We start from the raw sequence: 22,716 nt of genomic DNA on the forward strand, positions 1-22,716 counted from the left end.
TATCATACARTGATAAAACTCATATTTAGCACCAAAAGAAATTCGCGAACAAATGTTAAAAGTGTATAATGATTGTTCACCAACATTTAGAACAGTAGAAAGATGGGTTGCTGAATTTAAAAGTGGTCGTATAAGCCCTGAAAACGATCCACGTGACGGACGTTTAAAAAGCGTATCAACACCAGAAAACAAAGTAAAAATACAAGATATGGTTTTAGAAGATTGAGTTATAGAAAGCTGGAATGGAACAGAAACACATTCGAATGCGACTTCCTCAGCAACATTTGGAGCCGTTTAAAAAGGATAAAGTGGATTTTGTGCGTCGATTCATCACTATGGTCTATCACCATGATTCTGAATCCAAACAAGAGACTAAAGAGACCTGGTTGTTCGGCTTCGAAACGAGTTCGTGTACGGTAATCGGCCAAGAAGGTTATGCCATCGGGTTTTTGGTTTTGTTTGTGGATTAAAGGCAAACTGGGAAAACAATTAATTCTGAATATTTCTCCAACCTTTTTGAACCAGTTGAGAGAAAAAATTCGTGAAAAAAGACAAGGTTTGCTGAAGAAAAAAATTCTCTTTCGTCAGGACAATGCACATATAATAGGGCGCTCAAGCAAACTCAATAAACCATTTATAATCGAAAGTTCGACGATCTATTAAATTATGCTATAATTAAACGAATAATTTCGTGAATTTATTTCGTTCGGAAAACATAAATTACATTTTACACAAACCTATAAATAGCTGATGAAATTGTTTCTTATGAAATTCATACGGACATGTGAATATTGTGTTATGTATGTATGTATGTATGTACCATATGTAMGTATATGTAAACGCATAAAAATATTTTAAAAGGCGATCGATCAGACACAGACACAACGTTAGGYAAAGGTGTACACGTAATCGCCGAGGCACTTGAACCATAAAACAGCAAAACGGTAACATGCACTTGGCATCAATAACAAACGTAAATAAGCACAAACACACTTAAACACCTACACACCTACACGCATAAACACATGAAGACATGAACACGTACAAAACAAGCTAATGTAATTTTCAACGCGATGTAGTAAAATGGAAATGGGAATAAATGTAATAAAAACCAAATACAATAGTTAAGCACACACACACACATACAGATAAGGAATACGTGCTATTATATGTATAGGTGAGTGTGTGCGCGTGCTTATGAATGTTTGCAAATGGTCAGATGAGCTGGCGGTGGAATGAATAGAAGGCGAATGGACGTAAAACCTTTGCCAATGAGCACCATCGACAACAATAAAAACGGTGGAATAATTGAATTAATTTTCACGGCCAAGAAAATACTTTGCAATAAATCAACAATAAAATTAAAACAAAATATGCAGTGAAAACGCACAAACAGAAACGGCACATTGCTGAACACGCATAAATATAAATATGAGCAAAAACAAAAATCCTTAGACACACACCATTAAGTTCACACACACACACAAGTGCAACGAAGCCAAATATGCCGCTTTAAACGCTTTAGTTTCACTTCAAAGGCTTCTAACGCCCTGAACACGCTTATTCACAAATTTGTCTGAGTTTTTGCAATGAGTACGTCGGGTGAAGGAGAAAATGACACCTCAGAGCAGCACCCACAGGGCACTCTCATTCCATACATATACCCCAAAACAAGCAGGCTCACCCCAACAAATGTAAAAGTGCTCTAGAAATATGAATGTCTTTACCTCATCACTGTAGAATACCGAGGAGGCGTGCGAGCTGACCGTGACGCAAATGGTGCCGCGACGCAGCGACTTCAGTGATCCTTTGGACACTTTGCGCACGCGTATGGATTTCAGCGATTTCGAGCGTTGCAGCTCCATGGACGACGGCGTGTATGTTGGCTCAGGTGTGGCGGGTGGGGTGGAGCGCGGTGTATTCGATGCCGTGGTCGCCGACGGTCCATGCAGACTGAGGTGGGCCTTGACACGCAGAAAGAAAGCATGCATGTGGCAGAATTTCGCGTTTAATATACGTGTGTGATGCTTAGTCTAGGCTTCTTCGAGGATCGGCCGCCGGTATGCGTTGCTGCAATTATTGGTGGGTGGTCAAGTTGTCGGTGTTTTAAAATTTTGAAGTCTGTAAATTTTGCATAATTTATTTTGACTTTTGTACTTGTAACTCCTCAACTGGTAACTCCACCTGTCTGCCAAAGGGCACAGWTTCACGTTGTTAAAGCAGCGGGTCTAGGTGGGAGATTTCCCAAAACAAAGAAGAAAAACTAAGAAACAAGGGAATTTTTGAAAAATAATAGTTTTAACGGCAGAAAAGTGGAAGATTTTTCTTGTGAAATTTGAACATGCCTAATACGGTTTCTTATCAACAACAACACAATGCATTTAATTGTTAAAACTGCTTGCGAATACATWTCTATACATACATATTTAAGTATCTGTGCGGTTAAGAAAATCTTGCTCGACCTGAATAAGGAATAACAATCACCAGCAGAGGAAGCGAGTCAAAACAATGCTCATTAATCAACAGCAAAAATTGCCACTGAAAGCAACATATTCTTCTTCTTCTTTAATGTTTTTCTGTTTTCGTTTCCTCTACAAAGCTACAATGATAGTGCTTGTAAATATACACTAGGCGACAAAGCGAAGTTTACATCTCAAAAAAAAATTGTTTAAGTGCATAAGTTTACATGAACAATTTTAGWTCTGCCTGAATACCGTTAATATACTAAATTCCGAGATGTGACTAAATTCCCTTAAAAAATATATAAGCTTTATTGGAAAAAGGTATTAAAACGGAACCAAAAAAAAACTTTTTAATTTTTTTTTTCTTTTTGTTAAAGGATTGTCTCAGTGTAAAATATTAGAAAAATAGATTTTTTTGTTGCATTATCGGATAGTATATACTCTAATGAACATTCTCTCAAATTTTGAAATTCAAATTATTACGGTCGTTAGGGCGTTTCTTGWAGAAAGGGAATACTGAAACTCGAATCTTCAAACGCGATTTTCTCAGAATGGTGTTTTTCAAAACGGTTTTCACTCTCCAAGGAAGAGTTTTGAAGATATCTAGCTTCAATTAACGTGTTCCCCACCCAGCTACGACAAACTATCGAAAAAAAGAGCCAAATTCGATACTTTTTGTTCAAACTTTTTTTTTTGGAAATTTTTGTTTTAGATCAAAATTGCGGCCGCAATCGTGAGCATCGTACTGAACCTTTTTTTACATGTCATTTATTTAACTATTATACACCCAATAAACAAATATAAAATTTAATTTCAAAAAAAAAAAAAAAAAATGGCGAAAAACAGATTTTGTGAACAGAGATTAGTGAAAATGAAAAGTCGGCTAGCTCAAAATTTTTTTCAAATTCACACAGATTTTGCCTTTATTTATTGTTGACAAAAGTTTAGTAAATTTTTAAGGTAAAAAAGCTATTAAGAATATTAAAACTAGAGTTAATATTTGACATAAAAGCCACAAGCCAATGGAACAACTTCTCAACCTTCAACTCTGTTGCCAACTCCAACCACAATTCCGTAGATAGATTCTTCTCACAGTGCTTATAGTATTTACGAATTGTGTATTTAGACTATTTAGAATAGAATCTACTAAAGACGAGTTATCTTTACTAAAAAAATACTAAACATTAAAACTGGGTAGTGAACTGCCAATTGTCACGTAGTGTACTGTGGGGATTTGCCAAGCACGTTTTTGTACATCTCTTGTTTGTTTTGTTATTTCTGTTGWTTAGTTCCTATACTTTAATGAGTTTGTTGTACTCCGCAATATTGCTTTTTGCTACTATTTGCAACATTAATTCGAACTTATGTACCTAAGTATAATATAGTGTACTCATACGAGAACATTAGGAAGCGCTGATTTTAAATTTGCAAGTGAAGAAATACCTTGTACAGGCTATACAAGTTTGCCATGAAGTTTGTAATAACAGAACGAAAGGTCCTAGACTCTAAAATAAATACATATGTAGGCGATCAACATAACGACTTGGGATGATTTTTTGAGATATCGATCTGCAACGATTTGTCAGAACCGCCGATATTGGATCACTACAGTATATACAGGTAGCTCATAAAAATTAAACGATCAAAATTGAAATAAAAGATATTTTTATATTATTAAGCAGACCTTAATTCCACCTGAAGGTTGTGGAATGCAAACAAAAGGCCAAGAAGCTTTACAGTATTAAAAAGGACTATTTGTATTTTATTTTGTGATAAGGTGTGGCAACTCTTTTGCAGTCATTTATGTAAATATGTAAGCATATATGATGTAAATTGCAGGAACATAAACTGAAATAAAGAATGAGTTCAAATTAAAATATTGCTGAGTAGTAGAATTAAAATTTGCATACTCCGATGAAGAAGTATGAAGAAGTCAACGAAATGCAAGAACAAATGAAGCGACAAGGTAATGAATTCAAGTTTAAGTGTGTTTCAACCACAAACTCTTCTCGAGACATATGAGTGCTTACTCCGGAGCCTAACAGTATGAAATGGAAATCTGCACGTGGTAGCAATGCGAAGTACTTCTACTTACGCAATTAGCAAGCAGATAGACCGAATTGTGAGTGAAATTCATTAAATGAGTTGCCTTGCACTCCATTCAAGTTGAACTTGACACCACACCATGAAACAAGTGTCAAACGCTTGGTTATCCCACCACTGAATAAAAGCCGTTAATAATGTGCTTGGCAGCGCTATTTTGCAACAGTGCTAAATACAGCACTGAGCTGCAATTTTCTTTGTGGAAACACCCAAAGTGGAAAAATTTCTAAAGCTTTCTMAGCCGCTTAAAATATTACAATGCACAACCTATACGACTATAAATTCAGTCTTAATTTTACAAAACGAGACGAAGGAGACAATTTTTTCGAAATCGAATCGCCTATCTTGGCAGAAGTGGCATTTATTGCGGCTGCTATGTAAGTCAACGCGACTTAAGTTACGTTTTTTAAAGTCAATAAGGGTCTGTTATCTGGTGAACCCGATATCTTATCAAATACAACTTTCAGCAACTGTGTATGCATAAGTTTGTAGTTAGAAATATTGTATATGGATATAGAAAATAGCAAAAACGATTTCCCCTTGGAATTTGTAAAATTATGTAGAACAAATAGCCAGATATTTATGAATTTCTAAAAATAAAATAAACACTTTCTCGAATAGAATACCGCAACTACCGTTATGTAGGGTCTTTGCATGGAATTGACTTTAATTATCGAAAACCAAAATTTATAGTATTGAAATGTTAGATTTCACCTACATACATATTTATAATCAAAAGTTTAATTAAAAACTAAATAATTGTATATATTTTTCCATCAAAGCGCGTTTGGGACCGCTCAATACTCGTTTCGCCTATAAATTTCGCTTTTTGGGATTTTCCATTCTGTCTGTTTCTAATTTGAGGTAAACAATAACTTTCTAATGCAGATATTTCGCCATTCACAACATGATTTACACCCYTGAGGCACATGTCATCCTTATTGTTCGACACTGCATACATATGTATGTTGACAGGTGTGCCACCTTAGTTTTGCATGGAAGCAAACGGTCGACCGTGAATCGTGTAAAACGTCGGCTAACATGTTTACCTCAGTGTCCCACTAAACATATGCAYATATGTATATATATATTTACATATGTACACAGTTATAGTTGCAAATATTCCATAGAATGTACATGTATGTAAATGTAAACATGCGCWGCCAACATTTGTGGACAAAGCTTCGATTTATAAATGGAACCTTTTCACTCTCAATTTATGGCGCTAAGACTTCATTTCAATTATTATTGCGTTTCCCTTTCTATGACATTCGTGCGGCGTCACTATCAACGCAATTTCGTTTTAATATGAATACCTGTGCACGTGTATGTATGTATGCATGTACATAAGTAGGTCTACGTGTACATTTTTATTAGCATTCTTTTGATTTTGATTTCACTTTCTAAACTATTCGAAATTTCTCTTATATTTTGTCGTCTTTTTTTGCTTTTCTTCTCACTCCATTGTTCTTCGAATTAATTAATTCTCTTGACAATTTAATTTGTTGAATTGTTGTTGTTACTGGGTGCGCACCAATTTCATCTCGGCGAATTGAGGCGAGTTCAATGGTGTTTATGTGTAAAATTCGCCCATACATACATACATACATAGATACCTGGTATGAATGCTTATTCATATATGTATGTTTATAAAAGTATATATGTTACATGCGCATTTCTATCCTTTCATGTGTGTGTAAGTATGCTTTCCGCGAAAAAGGTAGACTCAATTGGGTTTAATTAATGATTAATTAAAATATTTCGCAGCTTTTGTCAACTGGTTAACTATGGCTGAAGAAAGTAAGGCAAGCAACACATGACTCAAAAATATCCCCAATAGAAACATTTAAAATTTCCTTTCCGTAAGAAAGCACATACGATACAATACATCTTTGTATTTTTAAGTAATTCAAACGAACAAATAGCACAAAATTTCTATTTATGGCAAGAATAGTTACAGTGAGTCATACAACTAATTCTTCGTGCAAACTAATTCCCTTGAAAATGTCGGACAAAATAAATAACAAAAAAATAGAAACCCGAWCGGCAACATTCCCCCGGAAAGGCGCGTCCGATAAGATACGGTTTTACGGTGTGAAAAATTGCATCTACATATATGTATGTATGTACATATGTACAAWCAAGTACAAAGCCTCTTTATCTCTATACTTATGTATATTGCATATGTATGTAGATACGTCGTCCTTATGTTTTTATACCCTTAAAAGCCTTAAMAGGGTATATTAAGTTGTCACGAAGTTTGTAAGAAGCAAACGTCGGAGAGCCTATAAAAAAAACTATATACTTGTATAAATGATCAGTGTGATGAGCTGAGTCGATGTAGCCATGTCCGTCCGTCCGTCCGCCGGCCTGTCTGTATGTACGATAACTAGTCCGTCAGTTTTGGAGTTATCCATCTAAAATTCTGCACCCSTCTTTTTCTCCTTAAGAAACAACTCATTTAATCCAAACGCCGCTATCAAACCACTATAGGATATAGCTAACGATCCGATATTCGAGCAATGTTGTTGTTCAGTAAGTTTGATAATAATAATTGAATATCATGTAGTGATAAAATTTTTACTTTAGCATGGTGTAGCACCAAAAGAAATTCACGAACGAATGTTAAAAGTGTGCAATGATTGTTCACCTACAATTAGAACAGTAAAAAGATGGGTTGCTGAATTTAAACGTGGTCGTACAAGCCTTGAAGACGTTCCATGTGAAGTCATTTGGCAGTGTGAGCTATATTTKAAGTGAAATTTTGGGTTTTAGAAAGCTGTGTGCACAATGGGTTCCGCATAGCTAACAGTGGAACAAAAACTCTGCTAACTCATCCGAATGCGACTTTCTCAGCAACATTTGGACCATTTTAAAAAGGATAAAGTGGATTTTGTGCGTCGTTTCATCACTATGAATGAGACTTGGATYTATAATCGTGATCCTGAATTAAAACAAGAGACGAAAGAGTGGTGTAAACCTGGTTGTTCGGCTTCGAAACGAGTTCGTGTCCGGAAATCGGCCAAGAAGGTTATGGCATCAGTTTTTTGGGATGCGAAAGGAATTTTGTTTGTGGATTACTTGCAAACTGGTGAAACAATTATTTCAGCCTTCTGGGCCTGTTGCTTTTGCAGACCTTCCGGATTCTCACTTCAGGGATGGGACCCACAAATTGGAGGAAAGTTGGAGCAAGTGTATTAATAATCGGGGAGATTATACTGAATAATAAAGTGTATTTTGAATCATAAAATTGGGTTTTATCTTAATTATCTAACTGCAAAGTCTATTTAACAACGTGGTATAGTAGTTTCGGTGCAACCGAAGTTAACGTTCTTTCTTGTTTATATTTAAATMTAACTGCTTCCAATTTTTGCAAAAAACACAATTTTTTGTTACCCTGAGGAAACTGCATAGAAGTTCTAATTAGAGTTAATATGACAACAAGAGCTATCCGCATTTATAAATAATTCATGTTTATTATATTTTATCAACATGMCGAAGGCTAATATTATGGAGCACAATAGTCATTAAAAAAGCACATAATCTATTTAAAAATGCTATGCGTGTTTGCCGACGCCCGACAATGCTTTAGCCTAAAATGAAAGACTATTTGAAGCGATGCTCAWATTCCACCAAAAAAAAACTGACATCAGAGCCTGGTAAACTAATTATTTGGTTGAGTACGCACGAAATTTAGCCACTTGTTGCATATTCATCAGTAACGGTGCTCAGCACACGAAGAAAGCAATTGTCACAAGATATTTATCTAGCGGAATACAAATAAATTAGTGCTTATTCAAATATGTATGCTTGTACTTGAAAACACACCCAAGTATATCTAAGCCCGATAAAGCTAGTCACTCTTTATTACTTTCGACTACGAAACGCTCATAAAGCGAAACAACATGAAAAAGTGTTACTCATAGCTTTAACACTGATACTCTGGCACTGACAAAGGAATTCGCATATACGCACATACAAATATCAGCTTATTTTTTCATTTCCAATTTAATTATRTTGCGATGATTATGAAGGTATGCATGTGTGTGTTTGMACACTACTTTCATATACAATCGGGCAACGCGCCCACAACACTTTCCCGACAATATTCGATTTCTCACAACAAAGGCGATTGATAATGCAGGGAAACCGGCATCAGCATCATCATCATGGGCTCAACAATTAAATTTCCGACAGTAATTTAAAGCAAAGGATAGCAGGTCGATCCAACAAGGTGCGGATGATGGAGGGGCGGAGGGCCCTGGATGGACGCGGCTTCAGTGGCCTGTCAAGCGTACTCACAAACATTTTGTGCACACTCACGCCACCGCACCGCCCTATTGAGCACTTGGCTCTGCTGTCAAACCGGAAGGGACGCCAACAAGGGCGGAAGCAAGATTTGTTGGCAGCCAGCTCTATGTGTGTAGTTAGCAGTTTTTGCGTTTTGTGCTCAAGTGTGTTGTTGTTGGTTACAGTTATTTATAAAACATCGACTAAAATGWGTATTTATAAAATAATCAATGAAGACTTGACATAATTAAAACACACACGCTCTAAGTGTACTCATAGACCGTTAGCAGGTCGCAGGCAACTAATTATTGAGCCGGTAGTGACATTTTACACATAAATATTTTAAAACGCATTACGTTGAATTATACACAATTGTTTAATTAGTTTCACTGCCACCGACACCTCGAACTATCTATAGATTTCTAATCATTCTATTTAATTACATTTATCACTGTATTTGCGCTTATCATTAGCGCTCGCGACACGTCCAAGAGCGCGAGGCCGACAAAACCTTTGCGAACCGCTTCACTGCGCCTCCCGGTTACACACTGAAAACTGGACGCCACGATGCCACTAGCCAACTGTCAAAGTAGTAAACAACACTTGGCACTACGCGGCGACACTACGAGAYTCCGTTTAACGGCGTGTCCGTATTACCACAATTCTCGSTCGATAGTGTAGGCGCAGCAAATTCAATTAACCAAAACGCGGCGACCGACAAACCGCAAACAAAAAATCGTTATCGTAATCGTAGTATTCAGATTACGAAGCGCGAAAAACCTCCTCTCTCGCGGCGTCTCATCGCTGTCTTGCGCCAGTCCGTGTATTTTGTTCACTTGAAACGTTTGAGATAATATTTTGCATTTTTGTTTTTCCACTGTTCGACGTGTTTTTTCGTTTATTCATATTTTTCCACTTGCACAATACTTTCATTTATTGTAATCGCATTTAGGTAAATATTTCATTTACTATCCATATATGTATATATAAGCAATGGTGAAGCGATAAGACAGCGCAACAACAATAGCAAATAAATCAAGATCTCTATTTGCCGTCAGCGGGCATACAGCGACGGCGCCAACAACACGACAAATGAAAATATTCAACTTTTTCGCACTTTCCGGCAGCACAAATAATTTAACTCGCATTAAGTTTGATATATTTTTATTTGCTTATTAATTAAGCCTACCATTGCTGTCTAAAATGGTATTTGTAGTATTTGCTGACTGTTGCCCGCTCACAGGTATCAAATGATACTTCTGACGGCGCGAAGTGCAGCGATACGTCCGATATGCCAGTGAATCTCCATATGACTGTGCGCGCTSTGTCAATCGTTTCCTTTGAACGACATTCTAACTGCCGTTAGTTCGCATATAAAATATAAAATCGCCATTAGCGTCAGGCAAACACCTTCTCGTTAATGTKGAGGAAAGGAAAATTTACAACTGCGCACACATTGGCACAATCATAAGTGGAATACTTGTACCTGCCCTGCAGGAAAATTTATGAAAAAATAGGCGAAGACAGGATCCCAAACCAATTTTATTATAATAGAACTAAAATGTAGTAGAATTCCAACAATTCATGGGAGACATAAATTAGCTGGGAAGAAAATTTTCTCATTGTCAGGCAAAAAATAAACTTCTGTTGGGCACAGAATATATAAAATTAGTCATCTTTGTTATTGATACTCATATCTCAAAAACTTTGTTCGGTTTTTAGTATTTTAAATTGAAATTGCCTGAGATYTTTCCAATCATAACAATAAACATAAATTAGTACAACTGAACTTTTGTGAATGAGTTGTGGGTGAACATCTTTGGATTCACAGCTCACTTTAAGTTATTGGATTCTTTTTTTTTTTGACTCGAATATATGATTTTTTTTTCTTATGGGGAATCTTTGCGTTTACACCGGTGGACTGRGTGAAAGTCGTCATGTGAGGAAAACGCAAACTGACACAATCAGTGCAAAAAACCACCCACTTAGCAGGATACTTTCATAACTACACAGGCAGGTTATATACAGTTGTGTTCATGAAAATAGTAGTGCAACGCATTCTTATATTTAAAGATGTTTTCTAACATATTCTGTCTTGTCTAGTCAACAAACGTGATTATTTTAGTAGAATCGACACTCGACTCTAATATTGAAACGAAAAAATCATATTGTTTTTGCCTACGCTGTCCTTTTATGACGCATTTTTGTAATTTCTACAAAAACAAGCTGTTCAATAAAATAGTAGCGAATGTCGTTAGGGAGTGATAAATCAAATAATGAAAAGCAAGTGTAAGTTTAAGGAATTTAAAATTTTCTGATAAAAGTCTTATGAAATCCCAGTGATTTTTCCTTTTTAATGGGAATAAGACATTGTTTCATCAACAAGCATGAATTGGTAATGAAGCTCAATAAACACGACAGAACCTACATGGAATCAAAACTATAGGGGCATAAAGCTCCACATTGATATCCAATGACGACGACYACAAGAAAACAATTTCAAGATAAAGGATCCCCGGAAAGTACCTATTTTGACGAAGAAACATGTGAYTAGTTATAAGAATAAAGTTTACAAAAGGACATTTCATAATGAAAGCAAGTTTGCTTCCGCCCACAACCAAGCACATAATATCATTCCAGGTACACTTCCAAAACTTTTAAACATGGTGGTTTGAACATTGTGGTGGGGCTAGATTTTCTTACCACGGTGTCGGCTCTATACATTTGATCAATGTCATCATAGTACGTGTCAAAAGATATTATGCTACCATTTGCCAATTAGGAGATGCCAATGAAAAGAGGTTTGGGCAGTCCAAAACCTACTAATACACTAAGAAGGGGTTTGGTTCAGAAAGGATCTAGGCMACGTCCTGACCAGCGCAATAACTAGACTTGAACCCGATTGAAAAATTATTGGGGATAGATTAAACGAGTTGCAGCAACAGCAAATCCATCAAGTAGTACAAAAGTTTTGCTAGCAGTCAAGGAGCCGTGGGCTCAAATCCCATAGATGCTTGGATCTAATAGACTGTATGGAACGTGGGTGTAAAGATGTATTATAAAAAACAAGACTTTAGAACAATTATTAGTCAATCGAAAACATTTACTATATGCAATTTTAATTGTTAACTGGAAATTTTTCTGTTTTTCCTTCAACAAAGTAGGCACTACTATTTTCGCTAAAAGTAACAAATATGTACATATTGAAAAATGAAGTAGCTGAAAATTGCTTTTGAATGTTATTGCATTGGTGGATTGTATTATTAACTTGATTTTGTTTTGTTTCATAGTTAGAACCCGCCAGAACTACTATTTGCATGAACACAGCTGTAAATATACATATAAATATGTTTATATAAATAAACGAAATTCCGCATAAATATGCCTCCTTGCTCTGGTCTTCAGACGTGCTTATTAGAGTGATTAAAGTTTGGCTAGTGAAACGAGGAGTTCTTCATTATTTTTTATACAAATAAATACATTGATGTACTAGTTCGGGATAAAAATCAGTTGGATAATCAATAAATAAGCTCATTAGAGGTTCATCGTATTAATGGAAGCATAAAAAGTTTTGGCAAGAATTTCGATTGGTGTAACTCTGTGAAAGCATAACAGAAATTCAGTATAACTCAAACTTGAAAACTTGTAGGCTCCGTACTAATTTTAAAAACATTATCCAAAGAAGCACATTGACTGAGCTCGGTTTATATGTTAGAATCTTTGCCAACTGATCAACATGGACCCGGACTGCTCCAWATAAACTGTGCGCGCATATGAATAAATAAAAAATATGCCTAGAAAACCTTGGGAAAACCTTTTTGTTTCCATGTTTGCAACTGTTTGTTTACGACTTCTAAGGTTTGTCGACTTTTATCGCACGAAAAAATTGAGCGAGTTCGCTTGTAATTTTCTGTTTTCAACGGAATCTCGGCTACGGAATAGATATTGCAGAAGTGTTTTGGGAAGTATGTTCTATCAGGAACACAAGTATTTGAGGTGCACTAAGCATTCAGTGAAGGTCGTGAAACATCGAAAATTTGCCAAATGGAAGTCGTCTATCCAACTCTGTTAGTTAATGAGGATAACATAAAAAAGTTAAAGAAATAATACTTGAAAATCGTCACGTTTCCGTCAGAGAGACAGCATAAGAATTCAAAATCTCTAACTGAACGGCTTAACACATTTGGACATTCCAGCCGAGGCTTGTAACAAAAATATAGAAAGTTTAATTAAGCTTTGGTATGCTTGCTTTGGCTCAGGAGCCTATTAAAATATGTGAAAATTCGAAATTGGAACTAARCTAAAACATATTTCAGATTCATAAATATATTTAGGCGACCCCAAGCTCCTTCAACATTTCTTCAACATTCGTGGGGTTAACCCCAACGACGCTCGACGTTTTAGTACTTTAGTATTATACCGTTCCAAACTCTCCCACCGCATCAGGGCCATTTATCAACATTTGAGAAGAAAGCTTTTGTTGCTTCTGTATCTCCCTGTACTACAGTAATGCACCTGCACAGTTGCAAATTAAACGAGTGCTTCAATTGGGTTAAACGCATAAGTATGTAATCTTCTAGTCTACAACCGCGTCTTAAGCAATCAATCAGCCAAGCTTTAAGAGGCGAAACAAAAGAGTGTTTAACGTTGTTGTGAGAAATTTAATATTTACCCGWCGTGGTGCAATTGCCGCTGTCACAATTTAGGTTAATTTCGATGCACCAAAACAGATGAATGAAAACAAGAGGCACCAAGAAATATGAGCCGAGACGCCACAACGACAGTGCAGTCAGTGCTCTTATTAGAGAGGTAAATATGCTTATAAGTGAAAATTTGTTTGTAATGGCTGATGTAATGGGATTACTCCGCGTATATATGTATGTTTATGCGGGGTACTTTAGTCTGAATTTGGCAACAATTACTGCACTTGCAGGGGAAAACTGCTGACGATTTCTTGCACTGCACCCAATTCATTGCAATATAGCAAAGCTAGTTATTGTTCAGTTCATTTACAACAACAACAAAGCCGTCATGTAATTGTATGGGAAACAGGAAATTATTAAAGGTATATAAGTTTGGAAAATTAAATAAAAATAATGTGTGAAACCACATACTCGGAGGGTCTGTGGTATTTTTGTGACTGTGCGTATGTATAATGACATTATGAAATGGCAAGTGACTAATTTAATCAATGTTTAGTATGTCAATTGCTTCTGAGAATATGCTATTATATAAATTTTTGCTGAAATCATYAGAAAAATCTCCCATAAACCAAATAATTATAATCATTATTCGCCCAAATGAAAGCCCGCATACACACAGAATAATAATTATAATAGAAGAAAGATACATGCAAAAACGATAGGTAAGGTTATAAACGAAATTGCAGTAGCTCGATTATTGCATGTAACAATAGTTGAAAGCACTGCGAAGCGTCATATGGTAGTTTTTTATATGTATGCGCTCTTTAATACATACTTATAATAGGGTAATCCTTAAATATTAAGCTCTTCGAAAAACATAAACAAAAAACTAGATGAAATCAATAAATGTATTTTTAAAGAAATATTAATTAAAYATTTTTGCTATTATTCAAACAACAGAAACATTTTTATTTTATTTTTTTACATTATTACTAAAGGGGTTTTCAATAGGTACGCTACAAAGGTAGACCGATAGCGACACTTTTCTTTAGTAAGGTTTGCCATTTTATCATGTAAAGATATACGATCCAACAACGAATCAAAACTATTAAAATTTATTACCGAAATTCGGAGTCAGTGGCCCGAACCTAAAGAGCACTACATCCTATTTATGGTCGTCGTAATCGTCCTGTCAGATCAGCAGCGTATAGTGGAAAATTTTGAATCCAAAGGCATAGTACAAAATATTCCCGTGCTAGTGAGGCAAAGAAGTGATTATAGTATCGGCGATATTGCTGCCGCTAACGTATCAATTGAGGAAGATCCAAATCAGTMTCTCACATGTCGTTTTCAAGCGTTGGGCATCTTAGTGACGAATTTGGGAAAAAKATCTCGTCCTCCATTCTTACAATGTGAAATTGACGTAAGAACTGAAGCCGCTTGAACACCGGAATCGTCGATGTTCATGAATTGGACTGAGCAACATTATCCGGATTTTCATCGAAAAATAATCTTGACCGATGAGGCTCATTTCTGGCTGAACGGCTTAGTAAATAAACACAATATGCTTTAATCCAAACGTACTCCATGAGTCACCATTGCATCCCAAAAAAATTACGRTTTGGTGCTGTTTATAGGCACGCAGCGTACTTCTTTCGTTATGATCAAGACCGGCATGGGACTGTGAATGGGAATCGCTACCGCTCCTCAAGCCACACAGCGAATTTCACAATCGATTTATTCAAAACCAAGTTTGGTGAAGCCGATTTATGCTTGAAACCCGTCGGAAAATGGATTCAGCTTCTGGACTTCTGCAAGCGTGCCTGTGGCAGACATGCAAAAGAAATCGAGTTCCATACATAATCCAATTTGTTCAATAAGGTTTGTGTCGTTTAAGTTTTTTTCATTTGTCAATCCCATATTTGGCATTAAAAAATTAAAACAAATTTAATTCAAATGTTAATTCAATTATTTTTAATGGATTATTTGCAACCATGCTTCTCATAAAATAGAATTAATTTTGTGTAGTTTTCGATTATGTTTTACAAATCTTAATTCTGTCTACAAATAAGTACAACCCTAATACCAATGCATTCACATATTTACACTTTGTAAACTAGAGATGTTGGCGCAGTGCTTCTAAGCTCTCCGATGCGGCTGCCGCCACTTTTATAGCTTCCACTGTGTACCATCCGCATTACATGACTCAAACACTCTGTATATACATACATATATGCATATGTACATTCATGGGGTACATGAATGCAGCTCTGTATTACCCGCTATCAGCTTTTGGAGGAAGTGTTGTGATAAATTCCCACTCATGCGCAGAAACTTATGCAAATGCGATGATGACACACACGCACACACAAAAGCGTGCCTGATGCAGTGCGCGCTTTTCCTCAACACATACATACAATGTACGAGCATTTATGTATGTACATATGTATCTGTGTACATGCATTCAAGTAATTTTTTCATCATTTTGCTTGTTACTTTCGTATTAATTTTTCTACAATTGCTTATTCCAGAAGATAAGACTTTTTTTGAAGCGAAATGTTGATTAAACACGTGTCTAGAAATGTGAATAGGTATATATGAATTTGTACATATGCATTAGGGTGGTTCATTTTAGGTGTAACATTGGCGTAACAAATAACTGTCGTTAACACCTTCGCTGGGGGCTCCACCGAGCTGCTACTCCAATAAGTGGTGTCTACGTGCATATAGTACATATGTATAAATGTATGAGTATGCGGCAACGGTATAAACATTTTCAAATGACTATGATTCCTTACAAATTTTCATTTAAAATTAATAAATTACATACATACCATATATGTACATATAGTGCATATAGAAATATTTTTGTCCAAACTTTTCGAAGTCTAAAACATTTTTTCATGTTTGCAAAGAAAACGACAGCAATAAAACGAAATATTGCTTTTGATTTCACTTTTTACGACGGGTAACAAAAACAACATTAACGGATGTGGCAATCCACAATACAACATATGTCTGGACACATGTTTTTATACACGGTTGCAATAACAGCTGTGGCACATTATTACGCGTGACCGTTATTATTATTGCACAATTTGGACTATGAAAAAAAAAATTAAACCAAACAGGTTTCCTATTAATTTTATTACAGAAAAGGTTCGGTATCTAAAGAAAGAGGTGCTGTTCCAAGTGTTAATGCTCACCATACGACTTACTAATTGCACTTATGATAACCGGAAGTTATCAAAAATCTTCAAAATTATTTAAACTTAATGATCTCACGTCCCGGTTCATCGCTTATATTGTGTATTGCGATAGCTGTACACAGGCGAGATGGCATCTTCAAGCATATTCGTACCATGAAATAGATTTCCATAGAATTTAACAAAGGCATAACTCAAATACGGAGATCTTGGCCAAGAATATCGAAACTAATGGACAATCAATCTATACCTTCCTGCCTTTCGAGTTTTTGCAGTCTAGTGTCATACTGTCATTTTATTTTAATGCCTGATATTTCAACAATGGGCTTTATTCCAAATCCAAATGCAAAGTATTCTCTAATCCATTTTCAGCCATTTTGATCGTTGAATAAGATCTAGAAGTTCCATTAAAATCTGAAACCATTCAATACACTTTCGTATTTTTACTAATACAACACTCTTTCCAATATTAGATTAGGCATATATTGGTGCCTCACAAAGAATTATTCCAAAAAAAAGAGTGAGAAAGCAAAAATATGTGCAGTTTTCGAAAATGTTGTAAAAAATTATTTTTTCATATACGAAATAACCTAAAAATAGTAGTAGTAGTTGTATTAATATCTGTACGTACGTGTATATATCCTCTGATGCGCGTTCGTAAATCCTTTAAGAAAACCATATTCATTGTAATGGACGTCATAATTCCAATTTAATCACAGCAATTGGTATTGTAAAAATTATTTTTTAGCTTTAAACGTAATAAACACAGCACTTTGGACATAATTGTATGGTTTAACTATAGCTTTGGAGGATATTTTATATTTTTAGTATTGGCTAGTAAATGTTTTATATTTCTAAACGGAATAAATAAATTTTACATAAAAAACATAATTTGACTTGACTTGACTGTCCAGCACTGATAGTAATTTTTTCAACTTCTCACATTTCTATGTATACGCCAGTAGGTTTGTGCGTAAATTATATACACTGACCACTTGATGTTTTTCAACGTCTTCCGCAACGCGAATTTTCGCCAATCGCAAGTGTTGTTGTCGCCACAAATTAACAAACTGTACAGTAATGTACGTGCTAAGATTTAAAACTACAACAAATGACGTATTTGAACGCTTCATTATTTTTATTTAACCATAAAGTTGTAATAAGAATTGTCCAAAGCAAATACTAAATGGGAAATTACGCGCAACAATGATTCCGCCAGCTTCGAAAAAACACACAAAACGAAGTGTGAAAACGCTTACGAAGCGCAAATTGTAATAATGGCGTGGGCAGACACCCAAAATAATACGCGAATGTACTGAAATATTGAAATTCGTTGGCGAAAGTACGAACAACAAATGGGAAGGGAAAAAAGAAAACAAAAATATTGAGAAAAACCCAATTGACGAATTTAACAGCGCAGAAAAGGCGAAATTAAGGAAAATAAAACATAAACAAATCTATTGACGTTCGTAAAGTGTCGATTTGGTAGGAAAACATTTTCGGGCGACATTGAGTCTTAAAGCTATACGAGCACTTCGCGGACAAATTGGCGAATTCACCAGCCGAAAACAAGAAAATAAATACAAATAATAACAAGAAAAAGACACATTGGAAAGGCGAACATGTGGACGTGATTAAAATAGAAATATTATAATAAAAATCAAACGCGACAAATATCGAGCGCATTGAATAATATACATCTAATAATGTCTATAATTTTTGTCGTATTAAAAATAAGATGGTCTTTCTACACATGGAGTCTAATCTTAACACACATAAACAGGCAAGTCCCGAATATGCGAAAAGAGTCCATGCAACTCATTACACTCTCGAGGAATTATTCGGCTGAGAACCATAGTTGGTCACAATGCATAGATCGCAAGCACTTTTTAACTATCTTTTTACTTATTGCACTATTTATCCACTGGCTTTGGAAAAACAGAAGGTTGTTAGTACACAGAAGACCATTGTCACATTTTTCATCTCTTGAGAACACCAAAATACAAACCTGAAAGAAAACAAGAAAATTGTATTTTTAGTAAGTAAATAACAATGATTATTAAGCTGAATTTCAAAGATAAAAAACAAAACAAAAAAAATTAGTTTTGGCTGCTATGATACCCTTCACAGGCGCATTTCCTATAGCATTAAATTATATAAAAATATCATTATCTTGGTTTTAAGTGGTCAGTTTGTTTTGCAGCTGTAAGCCATAGTTGTCCGATCTGGGCAATACTCCATGTGTTGTGAAGATAGCTTGTCAAATAAAAGAGTTTTTCATACAAGGACTTTATTTTGATCGGATAGTTTGTGTGGCAGCTATATCCTATAGAGGTCCGACAAACGAGCAATTGTTGGGTGACAAAAGGACTGACGACAATAATGTGATACCTACCTATTTAATAACGGTTTGTGCCTAGTTTTCTATTTCACGTTGAGTTTTAATCGAAGTATCTACTTTTGCTTCATGTACGTTAGTCGAAAAATTTTTTTTACATTAAGCTGCAATAAAGCTTGCTCTTCTAATATTGTTTATTATAATTTACTCAGCCAAATGAAATCAAACTGAAAATACTAAAAAAAACACTACTAATTCATATGCAAATTTCATAACAGTCTGAAACAACAGTTAATAGTCATTGGTGCTTGTACAACAAAAACAGAAAATCACAAAGAAATATATTACAAAAGGCTTACGAGTTTTCACTCCATATCTTTATGGAATTGTATGTAGTCCGTTTCAAGCGAAGGGTCAAAAATTTTATAATCTCAAAATGTGTCACAAAATTTCCCAACAACAAAAAAAAGTCGCCTCAAACTATTAACAGCAACCTGTTCGCACTAACTCTAACCGTAACAGTGAGTTAGTAGAGAACGTTAACGTAACGGTAACAGTATACAAGTTATCATATAATGTTGCATAAATTAAGTTTTTGTTTACTGATTTCAAGTTGTTGTTGTTGTTTCTTTTTATTCGCTTCTTCCACCGGCTGTAGGTTGTGTTGCAACGTTCATATGAGACGAACGCTGGTTTTTTGAGACGCCTGAAGCGTTTGATGAGCATTGTTACATGTGATGGAATCTTTTCGGAGGAGAATAGGTAAGCAGAGTAGAATGTTGGTCAATATGGATGGGAAAATGTTGCCCAACGTTAATGCACTTGCAAGCTCGTAATTCAGTTGTTTCAAGCGAAACAGTAAATCTGGTGTACACAAAAGTAATATAAATGTCTGCAGATAATTTATCGACTTTGACGACGAAATAATACTCGTAGCATTGCAATTCTTATGGGAACCTCTTCAATTTCTATTTTCGCTGTCAAAAGCATCTCTAGAATCGACAACGAGATGGTGTGACGATTCTCGTTTCACGGCTCTTTTCCAATATTTGGGGCATGGTGAATATCTGGTCGGTTGTTAATTTTCCAGGTCTAAAGCCACACTAATAAGGYCCAATCAGTTTGTTGACGGGGGTTTTAATCTTTCATACAATACACTCGATATAACCTTATACACGATGTTGAGGAAGCTTATCCCACGGTAGTGTACGCAGATTGTGTCTCCCTTTTTGTAGATTGGGCAGGGCACACTTAAATTCTAATCGTCCAAAGAATATGATGATCGATGACTAGATCACCGTAAAACTTATACGACTGAGTAAACTGACGTTGAGCAGCACTAAAAGCTCCATTGGGATCGGGAAGCGCCACTCCGAACCGTTTGATATCAAACATGGTTTTAGAAAAGGCGATTCCCTGTCGTGCGACTTCTTCAATTTGCTGCTGAAAAAATAATTCGAGCTGCAGATCTTAATCGACTTGATACAATCTTCTATAAGAGCTTTCACAAAAAACAAAAAGGAAGCAAAGCAAATGGATCAGGCAGTGAACGAAGGCAAGACGAAAATCTCCTGTCATCAATTAGACAGTTATCGCACTCCCAAGGCTCCCACGTCACTATTGCCCGTCATAACTCCGAAGTCGAAGATAATTTCGTCTATCTTAGAACCAGTATTAACACCACCAATGCAGAATAATTCTTGCCAACAGGTGCAACTTTGGACTGAGTAGGCAATTGAGAAGTCAAATCCTCCCTCTACGTACAAAAACCAAACTCTTTAAGTCACTCATTATTCCCATCCTGCTATGACAACATCTGATGAGACTATGTTACCAGTTTTTGAGAGAAAAGGTCACACTTGTTCACATGGTATAAACTTGTTTAACTCAATGTGCATGTCAATCGTTTCACGTTATTTAATGTTTTTAAAGCAATGTGCTTTACGTGAGTAAAGAAAGAGGATGTTCTTCGCAATATAGGACTCTTCCGTCGGATAAAAAATCGGATCCGTTCCGGTTATTTAGGTCCGACAGTCGTGGGAATGGAGATTCAAATACACTGTTAACACCTGGATATTTAGATAGCAGAAACTACCAAGCAACAATAAAAATCTTCTTGGCTTTCTCCAACACACATACATATGTATATTTAAAGTAGGTGCATATGTCATGGAAATGTGTGACAAGCAAACTTATTTGAGTGCAAGAGGTGTTATCTATCAAGCGCAAGCCAAAGCGCGGTGAAAAGTGCAAGCAACGATCTAAATATTCCGAGAATGTGCCCAATTCCACTGCGCCAGTTGTTGTTGGCATGTCGTATGTAATACGCATGTAGTGGATACGTGTGTATGTAAGTGTGCGCCCATTGCCTACTTGCGATGAGCTTATTTTGCACGTTGGCATGCAAGGTGTCCGGATCGGCAGAGAATAAATTTAAGACCAAAATATGTATACACTGTCAAACACTACACACACACTCACATACACACATTTACACGTGAATTGATTATTCGTAAATATTTGACAGTCCAAAGCAATAAACAAGCAATAAAGCCGAAAAGGAAGGCGAAAAACGATGGGTGTGCATTTTGCTTAATCTATAAATGGCGCTTACTTTTTATCTTTTTTGCGCTCTGCGGCCGCGAACGAGTTTTTCATCACTATCGCACAGCGCTTAATAAAGCGAAACTTTTCCTCAAAGTGGTGGACTCGTTGCACTAGTCGAAAATATTATGAACACGATTCGGCTCAATCACGAAATTGCACGCGTGGGCGTGTGCCAACACGGCTGCCGCTGTAGCGGCGCGTAGACGCGTTCTGTGACAACAGTTGACCATGAACTTTGCGCATTTTTATTTCCCGATAGGAGCTCGCGTTCGCCGCTCTCCGAATCAAATGCATTTTCGTACTTTTCATTGCTTCACAAGTGACACACTTCACCGTGGGCCGTAATGCAGAATGCGCGCAGCACTTGCGTTTGTATTGGTGCGGATGCACGCATGTAGTTGTACGTGTGTTCGCGTCGATTTTTAAGGTATTCTATTAAGAGTTTACGACCGTACGGCGCTATGCGTCATCAGGAGCGCTTAAGGAGGCGTAGAATGACAACAACTACACATATGCATGTGTGTCGCTTTCGTGAATAATTTCTTGCAGATAGCAACAACACCACCAAATAATAAAAGTAAATAGTAGACACAACTTTCACGACGACGAAGATGACGGCAACAACAACTGCGCTCGCACTACAAACATTAACCGCGAAGCGAGCGTCCAGCCGATATGTGGCTGCAATGTTTCAAGATTTCGTACCGAATGAAAGCCCAATATGTACGCTGCAAGTGCCGCCAACCGACGACCGGCTTCGAACGCTTCACGAGACCAACTAAATTCCAAGTCAACAACAAAAAGCCTGAGTAATGCTAACAGTCACACAATCGTGCTTGCGTGTACCTCCAAGCAGAGTCTACCACAGCACACCAGTGGACAAACGCTTACCTCGCACACACATATGTATGTATATATATCCAGCGGAAGAAAGAAAACACCAACAAAGGCAAAGACAAAGCAGACAGTGTGAAATGAGGAAAGCAAGAAAGAGCAGTGAAAACTAGCAAACAGCCAAAAACAATAAATTTAGACTCTGAGCACGTCTTCCAGCCAAGCTGAGCTAC

At 36.3% G+C, this 22,716-nt stretch overlaps 1 protein-coding gene across 15 annotated transcripts in view; it reads right to left on the reverse strand.

Annotated features, from left to right (window-relative positions):
* Positions 1-22,716, reverse strand: part of LOC108974501 (serine/threonine-protein kinase N) — a 61,929-nt gene that overhangs the window by 27,408 nt on the left and 11,805 nt on the right. For 2 of the 15 annotated variants that reach the window (XM_018942365.1, XM_018942363.1), the window contains exons 1-2: positions 9,299-9,526; positions 1,728-2,228 (exon numbers count right to left, since the gene is read on the reverse strand). The exons of 5 other annotated variants lie outside the window; for them this stretch is intronic. In XM_018942365.1, coding sequence (XP_018797910.1) covers positions 1,728-1,991 — 264 coding nt within the window. In that variant the 5' untranslated portion in view covers positions 1,992-2,228; positions 9,299-9,526. Of the gene's footprint in view, positions 1-1,727; positions 2,244-9,298; positions 9,527-10,044; positions 10,148-17,335; positions 17,871-21,656; positions 22,411-22,716 lie in introns of those variants that run through there. 8 more of the 15 variants (XM_018942376.1, XM_018942375.1, XM_018942367.1 and 5 more) reach the window with 7 other exon arrangements.

This window comes from Bactrocera latifrons, unplaced genomic scaffold (genome assembly GCF_001853355.1).
Source record: "Bactrocera latifrons isolate USDA-ARS-PBARC rearing strain unplaced genomic scaffold, ASM185335v1 scaffold_56, whole genome shotgun sequence".
Lineage (NCBI taxonomy): Eukaryota > Metazoa > Arthropoda > Insecta > Diptera > Tephritidae > Bactrocera > Bactrocera latifrons.